Source organism: Mus pahari, chromosome 15 (genome assembly GCF_900095145.1).
Source record: "Mus pahari chromosome 15, PAHARI_EIJ_v1.1, whole genome shotgun sequence".
NCBI lineage: Eukaryota > Metazoa > Chordata > Mammalia > Rodentia > Muridae > Mus > Mus pahari.
This window is the reverse complement of record NC_034604.1, coordinates 3871779-3883527: the sequence shown is the minus strand read 5'-3', so window position 1 is coordinate 3883527 and position 11749 is coordinate 3871779. Positions and strand designations below refer to the sequence as shown.

The following is an 11749-nucleotide window of genomic DNA, read 5'->3' as shown; positions in this document are numbered from 1 at the left end:
GGAGAGGAGAGGAGAGGAGAGGAGAGGAGAGGGGAGGGGAGGAGAGGGATTGATTTAGGTCAGAGTTTTAGAGGTACATTCCACCAGTCCCTGGTTGAACATATTTGAAAACTGTTGAACATGTATTATATACATACAAAAATTCTTTTCTTGTCACTATGTGCTAAACAGTACAGTATAACAACTATTTCCATAGTATTTACATTGTGTTGAGTGAAAGGAATCTGCAGGTATTTTTAAAGCATGTAAAAAAATGCACATAAGCTTGTGCATGTATCATACCATTTTATGTAGCACGTGAGCATCTGAGGACTTTGATATTAGTGTGACTCTTGGACTCAGTCCTCTGAGATGCAAAGAACAGTTGGTGCATATATTAGAGTTATTAAAATTGTTTAATTTAAAAATTGATACCATTTTGCCATCCCAGAGCTTCTGATACCTTGATAACTGATATCAGCAATGGAATGGTATAAAATATCAAATATAATACATGAACAATACTAATTGTGCATAGGGAAATACGATACTGAGATCAAGAAACCCAGTAATGGGGCTGGGGATATAGCTTGGCATTTAAATGCTTATACCCCTAGACCATGTAAAGCCAGGCATGGTAGTGTGCTGCAGACAGAAGCATTCAGAAGCTGTTGAGTCTGCTGTAAGGTATGCACACCCACCAGAGAACAAGTCTTTCTCCATCACAGTGGAGGGCCATGACTGACAGCAGATGCTGCCCTAACTTCCACACTTGTGCTATAGTGTAAATGTCTGTACATCATATGCACAAACACATACAAAGATAAAAATAAAATCATAAAAGCAAACACACTTTTTAAATAAACCAAGGAGCATCCTTCTGTAATGGATGTTTTGGCCAGGTCTCAGTGAAAAGGAATTATTTAAGATGAAGAAAGAAGGAAGTGATAGGCACACAGAAGCTATTACAGTACCTTCTGTAGGCAGGCAGTGATGACGTAGTCTGTCCCATCTTATCCCCCTTGGTGTTGTAGCATGACATTTACCATAGACTATATGAAATCAGTAATATGATAGCTCCCATCAAACTTTATAGAAACAGGTGGTATAGTTTGCTCATCTTTGAGTTAGATTAGGAAGATTGAAATAGGTTTTGAATATATTTAGGAAGCATATTTAGTAAGCTATGGACTGGATGTTCCGACTGGAGGAAAGAGGAGAAGATGATCTCTAGGCCTCTAGCTAGAATCCAGTATGGCTAGTGCAGCAAGTGAGACCTCTCAAATGCATTAATCTGAAATATGACATGCAGAGTTCCAGCATTTTCTCCCCTCGTTGATCTATATGAGACAATGTTATAATATACTTTTATATGTACCCATTACACAAAAAAGTCAGAAACCAGTAAATAATGGCATTAACGAATTCTCTGTTGATAGGAGAAAAATATATACAAACACACATGCATATGCATATGCATATACATATGAGGGAGAGGAGAGGATATTATGTATAAACTCATTTTATATGGAAGATGACCTTGAATGTCTGAATTTGGGACTCTACCTCCTGGGTGCTGGGATTATAGACATGTACCACCACACTTGGATAATACAGTGTTTGAGAGTCGGCTCAGGGCTCCATAGACACCGAACAAGCACTGAGTTACATCCACAGCTTAGGGGAAAAAATAGACATATATGAAAACACCCATATGTCTCAGTGTCATATGATCAAATCACGTTATAAAAGGGTGTGGCAGTTACCTATAAAAGGGTGTGGCAGTTACCTATAAAAGGGTGTGGCAGCTACCTATAAAAGGGTGTGGCAGTTACCTATAAAAGGGTGTGGCAGTTCCCTGTAATCCCAGCACAAGGCCAGCAGAGAAGAGATCACCCAAGAAGCTGGCTGGCCAGACTGGCTGCTGCCATACGTACAGTGGACAGGGATCAAGGAAAACACCTGATATTAACCTCAGGCCTCCACATGCACACAAATGGACCCACGCCCCACATGTGCTCACATACATATGCACAAACATGCATACATGAATATATGTTTCATAGTCATATACAAAGATGTTTTTAAAATTTAAAGAAAACATGGGCATTATCTCAAGCTCTGTCTGCTCATTGGCAGTGTGTCTGTGTCCTCATTTTTTCCAAAAGGAATATCGATGACATTTGCCCCAGCCGTTACCCTATAGGAATTATTAGAGAAAATACAGGTTAGAAAAAATGTAATGCAGATTGCTGCCATATGTCAGTGGTACTGGAAGTGGAGGTGCAGGTGCAGTGGAGTAGATCTGCCTTCCATAATCCCACAGGACTGCCCCACCCCCACCCCCTGAGCTGAAGACACCCGGCTTCTAATGGTTTCCTTATAATCAATATGACAGCAACACTAACTATTTGGTCTTTGTTTGTACTTCAGTGTATTTGTGGTTTCATATCTGATGAATTTTCTATGACTCTTTGGTGTTACAGGCTTTGCTGTCAGTACATGATACTGTGGCTCAGAAGAGTTACGATCCTGTATTGCCTCCCGTGCCTGACGATATTGATGATGAGGAAGACTCTGTGAAAATAATCCGCCTGGTCAAAAATAGAGAGCCCCTGGTGAGACTGTTCTGCATTTATCGTCAGACATGACAGGGAGCCAAATCAGATGAGCTGAAAGTATCATACTTCTCTTTAAGATATGCTTCTTCTGAGCCCCTACACCGTAAAAATAAATAGGACATCAGCATCCAGAGGATATGACTTCGAATAACTAAGAAAAATCCAAATAAAATGATAGGCATTCTACTGCTTTTCAATAGCAATAACCTTGAAATATAACCTACTGACAGGTGTAAAACATTTAACGTATAGCCAAGTATGCCTGATTAGAAATTAAATGATGCAGTTGAAAATTGTGCTTAGGGCTATTCTGGAAAGCTGATTTATTTTAAAATAATGAAGAGAAATTAACCTGGCATCTAACATTTGACAATATAAGTAGAATTGTTTATTTTGGCAATAGAATTCCTATGGTGTTGAACTGCAGCAAGGGACCTGGGACTGGTGGAATAATGCCCTATTTGCACCCAGAGAAGTCAGGTCCTAATCCTCAGAGCCCTGGGTAGATTCTGTTATGGATCTCAGGAAAAACAAACAAAACAAAACAAAAGACCCAGATTATCCAGAGGGATATTTTGTTTTCATGATGTGTGTCTGTGTCACAAGTATTCTTGGTACATTTATCTTCTGGGACTGGAGGTACAGCTGGTTGTGAGGTACCATATGAGTGCTAGGAATTGAACCTTGGTCTTCTGTAAGAGTACCCCGTACTTTTAACCACTGAACCATCATCTCTCCAGCCTCCTATCATGTGATATAAGCTCAGAATGAAATGAGCAAGTATTCCAAAGAAAAGCAATCTAAGATAAATAGTTTAAAGAATAAAATGTTTTGCATGAGTTGGAAGAGATTTAGGATCATATGAATTTTTAATTTTGCTGAAGCCCTAAGTGGCATGCAGCTTGAGTTTTGTACATTCTAAGGAGTATCCGAAGGACCATTGGTGTGTTTGCTCCCCTGGCCTGCTTCTTTCTGTAGTCGTCTCTAGTTGTTCCAGTTATTTCACACCTCTGTCTTACAACCCATTTCACAAACCTTCCCACAAATGCTTTTTTAATTCTTTAACCATTTTTTTTTTTTTTTTTTTATTTGAAGGGTGCTACCATTAAAAAAGATGAGCAGACCGGAGCAATCATTGTGGCCCGAATCCTGCGGGGAGGAGCTGCAGATAGAAGTGGTAAGAGCTTCTTTATTCATTGAATAAAAACAAATTGTGTTGTGTTCTGAGAGTAATTAAGTCTTTTGATCCAATATAGCAGAACCAAGAACAAGATGTTCCTCACTGTGTTGAAATGTAGACACCAGACAGATAAATGGTAGATGAATCTCCCTCCGTAGTCTTTGCTTATGCAGTTTTCCCAAGTTTTCTCCACAGTACTGAGGTCAAACCTAAGACCTTGGCCATTCTAGTTAAGTGTTTCTGCCACAGAGATAGAGCCCTCAACTGCAATTTATATTATGATCCATTTTACTCCTTCTGATACATACTGCTTAGTGCATGCAATTTTTGTTAAGATTTGTTTTATATATGTGAGTACACTGTTGCTGTCTTCAGACACACCAGAAGAGGGTATCAGAACCCATTACAGATGGTTGTGAGCCACCATGTGGTGGCTGGGAATTGAACTCAGGACCTCTGGAAGAGGAGTCAGTGCTCTTAACCACTGAGTCATCTCTCCAGCCCTAGTGCATGCAATTTTTAAAATGAATTTACAAATTTTAGGTCCTGGGAGAATGGCTTAATTAGAAAAATGTTTGTTGTAAAAGTGTGAGGACCAGGTTTTATCAACAACATACACATTAAAATCCAAGTGTGGTGAAATGTGCTCATCATCCCAGTTCTGGGAGTTCTAGAGGCCAACCAGTATAACCAGATCTTGGTGTGTTCCAAGCCAGTAGAAGATCCATTCTCAAAAACAAGGTAGTTTCCCTCTTAAGTTATGATGCCAGATTTGAGCACTGGTCTGTGTATATACATGCAAACATGATATGTGTGACATGTACACAGTCATACAAAATAAAAATAGTAAATAATAAAAATAAATTACTTTCTAAGGTATTAGTCATTAGCATTTCTAGATAGAGACCAAGATCGTGTTATCTGCTTGTGCAAGAGTCATCATTAGAGACATGCAGAATCGAAGTGTGTGAGGTACGAAGGCCTCCTTTTGGCACTGAAGTCACTTTGGGGAATGACTGCCAGTTGAATGTTGGGAACAGTCACAAGTCACAGTGTTGTTTTGTGGCTCTGTCCGCTTACTGGGTTTGTGTTTGTCAGGTCTTATTCACGTGGGTGACGAGCTGAGGGAAGTGAATGGGATCCCAGTGGAAGATAAGAGGCCTGAGGAAATAATAAAGATTTTGGTAAGCTGTTACCTTTTTGCAAATCTTAGGTTTCTCAGCCTGATTTAGATTGAGCCCTTCAGATTCAGGGTGCTGCTCACATCCTTAGAAATGCTTCTGTGTTTAGTGTCAATATGCTCCTTTACAAAGTGAATGTAGGCAGAAGTAACAACCTACTGATGTTCTTTGAAGGTAGAATAAGGTTATAATAACTGCAGAATTTCTGGTCAGTGTGAACATGGCATTTGAACTGCTGGTGTGAGGCTCTTTCTGCCCCACTCTCAGTGCTGAAACTTGAATGAAACTGTTTTAGTCATAGGACTTGTTAAGTCTTACGTTCAGGTATAGGGGTTAGATAAAAGTGCAAATATATAGCAATAGAAAGATGACTGAGTACCTCCAACAGACATCTTTATAAATGTCCACCAACAAGGAGGTCTGCCTTGGTCTGAAACAATCAGCAAGTATCTGTGGTTCATGGAATTACTGTTTTAATTAAATGGGAATAGACATTCAGTCTGTCTTTAAATCTCTCAATGGATTTGTTATACATACTGTTTACCTTCCTACCAGAATAAAACTGACCTGCTTTTCCAGTGCATATTGCTGCCAAGTAAATTTCACCCATATTCATAACCACAGAAAGGACAGTGTCTGGTATCAGGATGTTATTCTACCAATTATGGATACCAATGCTTAATGTCAGGATTTTCCCTTTGTGTCACCTGTTCTGGTCACTAACTATTGCACTCATTTCAAGCCTCATTCATACTGTGTGCCTGTGTCTGTTTTGACGTAACGTAACGGTGGATGGCAGTAGATGTATTGATGCCTTAAGTGCACAGGTTGTAAAAGTGTACATGTGATCTTGAGCTGACTTGGCACACTTTAGAGCTTTCCCATGTTCCCAGAATTTCTACAAACTTAGTTTTCTGGCTTCTTCTAAGGAGAATACCAAGACAATAAGTTCCTAGATGTGTTTCGCTCCCTCCCTGTCTGTTGTATGTTCTCCTTAACCTCTAGCAATGACCTTTTCTTTGATCCCTGATACCAGAGTCAGTCCCAGGGAGCAATTACATTTAAGATAATACCCAGCACCAAAGAGGAGACACCTTCTAAAGAAGGCAAGGTGAGTCCTTAAGATACTGCTTGGGTGGGTGATTTAATGCTATTTTTTTTTTTTCAACTAATACATAGCGGCTTTGAAAATTACCATTTCTTAAGTCTAAGTTGCAAGAATGCAGACAGACACATTTATCTCTCCCATTTTTCTTTCTGTCCCAGATATTTATCAAAGCCCTCTTTGACTACGATCCTAAGGAAGACAAGGCAATCCCGTGTAAAGAGGCAGGGCTGTCTTTCAGGAAGGGGGACATCCTTCAGATTATGAGCCAAGATGATGTGACATGGTGGCAGGCTAAGCATGAAGGAGATGCCAACCCCAGAGCGGGCCTGATTCCCTCCAAGCACTTCCAGGAACGGTGAGCCACCAGCACAACGCAGTGACCTTTCTTCAAATGACTTTCTGTGTCCTGCAGAATAGCACCCTAGCACAGTTATGATAAAAATGAGTTGCAAACCCTGCCTGTGAATCTGTTATCCCTTGGGTTTGGATTTGGAACTCTGTTTTGTCTATCTATATGAATAATGACCAAAAGTAATATGGCAGTACCAGGTCTTCTTGGGGTTCTGTTGTGAATCCAGCAGACACTCACACATTAATATCTGGGTGTGTGCTGCAGGGAAAGATGGAAAAGCAAAGAGTCCTTTCAGGAAAGTGTGGGGGTTAATTTAAAATTGTGGATTTAGTTAATTTGAAGATACTGTCTTAAGTTTATTCAAGATCATCTTTACAAATTTTACATTTTGGTGCTGTGTTAACCTTGAACCTGGGCTGAAAGTTCATAGGCACATTGTTGACCTTTTCTTTCCCCAGGAGATTGGCTCTGAGACGACCAGAAATAGTAGTTCAGCCTCTGAAACTTTCCAACACGAAATCATGTAAGTTTGTTAATAAGAATGCACAGTAACCTGATCCTGCTATTGGTTTCTGACTGTTAAAGCAGGTGCTCTGGGGAGGAGTGGTCATGGTATCCTGCAGTAGCTCTTGGACTGTTATTGCTCAGAAACCCAACACAGAAGTAATGCACAGTAATGTGATATCTTTGCAAGAAAAAAATGTGGTAGCTTGTTCATTGTAATGTGCGACTCACTGTCTGAGGCAGCCATCAGTAACTTCCCAGCACTTACAGGATGCATAATAGAGCTACAGCACAGCTCTGCTCCCCACCCCCAAACCAGGGAGCTGAGAAATAAATATTTCTCAGTAAAAATTAGTGACAAACAAAATAAAACTATCATTTTCTTGGGGACAAAAGCATTTGTGCCTAAGAATATCCATGCTTCTTAATTCCTTTTTATTTATAAATCACAACTGTGAACTTCATCTTGTGTGCAAAAGTGCCCATCAGACCAGATGGAAGAAAATGAGAGTAAGAAGGAATGTATACAACTACGGAAGAGAGAGGGCTTGGGACATTTTTCTCTTAGTTGTTCCTTTCCTCTGCTTTTCTTTATTTCCCTCTTTCACCCCCTCAGGTTTCCATCTCATACACTTCATCTCTGTAAATGTTCCATGTGTCTGGGCATTTTAAGAGAAAAAAAAAGACACCCCCCCCTTTAAAAAAAAATCACACAGATTGCATGTTAAAAAGTGAAAGGAACAAATAAATGGCCCTGAAATTTTATCCCAACATCTGTTTTTAGTATTGCTGCACTTTTCACATCTCCTGTTATTTCCTTCAGTTTGTAGACACTTACAGCCCAGGAATCACATAGCAAGGAAGCCAGACTACAGCTGAGAGTGGGTCTCAAGCTGAGCCTGCTTGCTTTTGTTGCTCCTCAGTCTGGGTTGGGGGAAGTTACTCTCCTCCTAATACATATGGAGTTCTAAGAGGTCAGAGGGCCTGAAACTCAATGCTGCATTGTTTCTAAGTGTGGTGACGGTTAATACTTAGCTCTTCCGTCTTTGAGGAACTGAGCCCGGACATTGGTGGGGAATTTGTGGGGTTGGAATATGTTCAGTGCTTTTTAGATAAAATATGCCACTAAACAGTGAGGAAAATGAGACTACACTCAAATTTGAAAATGTATTCAGCTCTGAACTGTAGTCAGCTTAGAACCATACCATTTGAAGTAGTTAGGAATTGTTATTTATTTTGAAAATATACTAAGTATATGTTTCTTCAAAGAAATACGTAGAAGGGATAGTTTTTTAATTGCTATCTCAATGTGGTTTAAATGTGTGTGGATTTGAGTATGTGTGTTTGTGTGTGCATGTGTGTTTGTAGAGTGTTGGTACATGAGATGTAATGGAGGTTTTTTTACTTGTTGTTTGGCATCATTTCATTTTATGTTAATATTTAAATATTTGGATCTGATAAGTATTTATTTCAAGAGATATCTTTACAAAATTATCATCTTAATTTACTTGCTTGTTTGGTTGCATTTGTTTTTGAGTCCCATTCACATACTCCAGGAGCACACCTGTGTGGTAGAGCATTGCCCAGCTCTCAGCCTGGGCTTCCAGTCTCAGCACTACAGAATAAGTAGTAAGTTCACTTCTTGCCCTTTTTTCTTTCTTCCCTTTCTTCTTTTCCTTCCCCGTTCTTCTTGGGTTTTTGAGACAAGGTCTCACAGTGTGTCCCATTTTATTGTCAATCTTACAGGCTTTCTGTCTCAGCCTCCCCAGTGCTGAAATTAAGGCTAGTGTTCTGAATTTCCCTCCTTTTGGACCTTGATTTTTATTCACTGAGAGATGTGTTATTCACTAAGAGATAGGAAATTCTGCCCAAGATTATCCAAATTATCTATCCACATCTATTTAAAATTAGCATTTCTCAGAGAGAATAGTTTTCTGTGAATCTTGAGGAAAGCCGGTATCTTTTATTCTCCAAGATTGAAGTTCTGCTTGAAATCCCTATGGCTGTCGTCTATAGAAATGGTTCCATTAGCTCTGAATTTAGAAACATGTTAAACTCTATTGTTCTTTTCTCTCCATGTAGTACTTTGTTAGGACTGCCTGTTCATGTGCTGAGTAGAGTTTTAGAATGAGAAACCCCCATTGTGACAACCTTTTCTACGTTACAGGACCCATCTAGGAAGAAAAATAGAAATTCAGTAGAAATGATGTTAAATTCTCGAAGAAATGTAATTGACGATGTCAGTGGACATGTGCTGCTCTTGCAGAGGACCAGATTTGGTTCTGAGCACACCCTGCAGCTCACAGCTGCCTCTTATTCCAGCATCAGTAGATCCAACATGTTCTTCTTGAATACCCACAGATATGAACACAGATATACACACATACACAAAAATAGATCTTTTAGAAAAGGAACCTTAGAAGAAGTGATTTGTAACATTATGAAATAAAAATACAATAAGGAGACAAGAATTTTGAGCTAGGCTCTTGTGTAACCCCATCTGGATTTGGACTTTCTTTGCAGCTAAGAATAATCTTGAAGTCCTGATCTCCTGCCCACACTTCCTGAGTGCTGGGAATATAGGTGTACAGTAACACATGGTTACTTTAGGAAGTGTGGGCATGAAACCCAGGGTGATGTGCATGCCACAAAACACTCTACTGACTGAGCTATGTCCATAGTTGCTCATTTTTTTTAACCTAAAATTTTAAGTGTGCTTGAGACCCAGGGAAGTGCATCATCGAGTGAAGTACTAAATATCCCCTTGTAAAGACACAGTAAATCACTTTGTTATCTCTTATCACTGTGTGAATGCTTATGGCACTGTAATTTTACTCCTTATTTGATCCTAAGTATATCATAAACACTGAAAAAGTTCATGGAAGATAATTCTAGAACAGCACAGTGACTCGGTTAGTATCAACATGGAATGCTAAAGAAGGCAAATTCTATTCATGTTATCTTTGTGTTTGTCTCTGTGCTAAAGTCTTGTTACAAGGGCCAATGAAAATAAAATGTAACTTTATGAAAAATATGTATTAATACACCAGGCTTTGAAAGGAGCATTTCTGTACAAGATCCTGAGTGTCGTGTGACATTTGACAACCAAAAGCTATCAGTAATATCCAGAAAGCAGGCTTCTTAAACAAACATGTTTGTTTCTTAACTATTCCTGAAACCTAATAGCTCTTACAATGAAAGTATTGCGAGCTTGATACAGGGATCCATCCTCTCTCTGCCTTCTCCCCATTTTGAAGTATTGTTTATACAATAAAAACTATATCGAAAAACTTTATAATAGCTCTGTACTGGTAATATAGACAGAAGGACAGAATTAGATGTCCAATGGGCCTTCTTTGATATGACCAGCATTGGGTTATTATATCCAAGAGGCAGCAGCTTAAGTCTTACATCTGGGTGTCTCTAGTAGCCTGCAATTATTCTGTTGGCATAATTTATTTTGTGCTTCATTTGCATGTATAAGTATAATATATCAACTCCCTTTACTCAAATGCAGGCCTGTGCTGTGGATGGAACCCAGGACTTTGTGTTTGCGAGCAAGTGCTCTGCCATCGAGCTATATCCATACCTCCATTCATTTTGTAAAAAGGACTAACAAGTTTCTTTATTTGAAATATTGTTCATTTCTTTTCTATTGAAACATAGTCATATTAGCTAACAATGGTCATCCTAATTGTATCCAAATATAATTCAAATCTAGTATCTATGGCCTTTATGAAGGATGAGTAGGGAAATATTTTTTTCACATAGAGTATTTTACAGCAGAGTATAGAAGTATGGTTTCTATTTTTAGTACCTAATTTCTCATTGCAGGTATCAAAGTATAAATACCTCAACAGTTCTCATACAGCAAACTAGAGAATATTAATTTAAATTCTTCACTTTAAAAATAGCTCTATAGAATTCTTGGCATAAGATAAATGTGCAAAATTTTGGACATTTTAAGACTTAGAACATAAAAATCACAAAATCTTTCATTTTACCAAATTTTGATTTGGGGCTTGTAGATGCAAGTGGAAATATTTGAGTTCAGATGAGGTGAATCCATTGAAAGCAGGTAGGACTTGCTCATTATGCATAATAAATCCATCATATTGAGTGACAGAGTTTTAACACAGTAAAACTGTCATTTTCCTGTATGTGGTGCTGGTCTTCAAACCCACAGGTTGTAATAGAGAACTTCCTTGAGCACACACCTTCTTAATGCTGCCTTCAGTGTGCTTAGGGTGTGTTTAGTGTTTACACCCAGAGCATCAATTCAGAAACAGATTTCTCATGCTGTTAAAAATTTTGTGTATCTAAAATTTTGTCAAGCATTTTCTTAATGTTGGTAGCATTTGCTATGGATAGAAACACAGTTTTAAACAGTGCCAGCCAGGGGCTAGAGAGATTAGTCAGAAGTTGGCATAGAGGCACCACGCTCAGTTCCCACACCTATATCTACAGCTCCAGAAGAATCCAACAGTAGTGACCTTTCAGACATATACATTCACATGCACATACCCACAGAGGCACATAATTTAAAATATAAATTTAAAAGGCCCTCTGAGTACTTTCCATTATGTGAGCTTTCTAATACCTAAATAAATACCTGTGCTAAAGAGAAAGCTGTGGTTCTGGCTCACAGTTTTAGAGGGTCCAGTCCATAATCCCTCCACCTCCTTGCTTTGGCCTGTGGCCAGGAGCAAGTCATGACTTGGTTGCATGTGGAGCAAAGATGTTTATATCATAGCTAGGGTGTTTAAAGGACAGAGAGGAAGGGGATTCTTCTGTCCCCTTCATGCACGTGACTCTGGGATCCAG

At 39.0% G+C, this 11749-nt stretch overlaps 1 protein-coding gene across 4 annotated transcripts in view; it reads left to right on the top strand.

The window, feature by feature from the left end:
- Mpp7 (membrane palmitoylated protein 7) overlaps nt 1-11749 on the top strand; it is a 233383-nt gene that overhangs the window by 153704 nt on the left and 67930 nt on the right. For all 4 annotated transcript variants that reach the window (XM_021214588.2, XM_029547221.1, XM_021214586.2 and 1 more), the window contains exons 6-11: nt 2466-2597; nt 3696-3777; nt 4879-4964; nt 5998-6072; nt 6228-6424; nt 6880-6944. In XM_021214588.2, coding sequence (XP_021070247.2) covers nt 2466-2597; nt 3696-3777; nt 4879-4964; nt 5998-6072; nt 6228-6424; nt 6880-6944 — 637 coding nt within the window. The remainder of the gene's footprint in view (nt 1-2465; nt 2598-3695; nt 3778-4878; nt 4965-5997; nt 6073-6227; nt 6425-6879; nt 6945-11749) is intronic.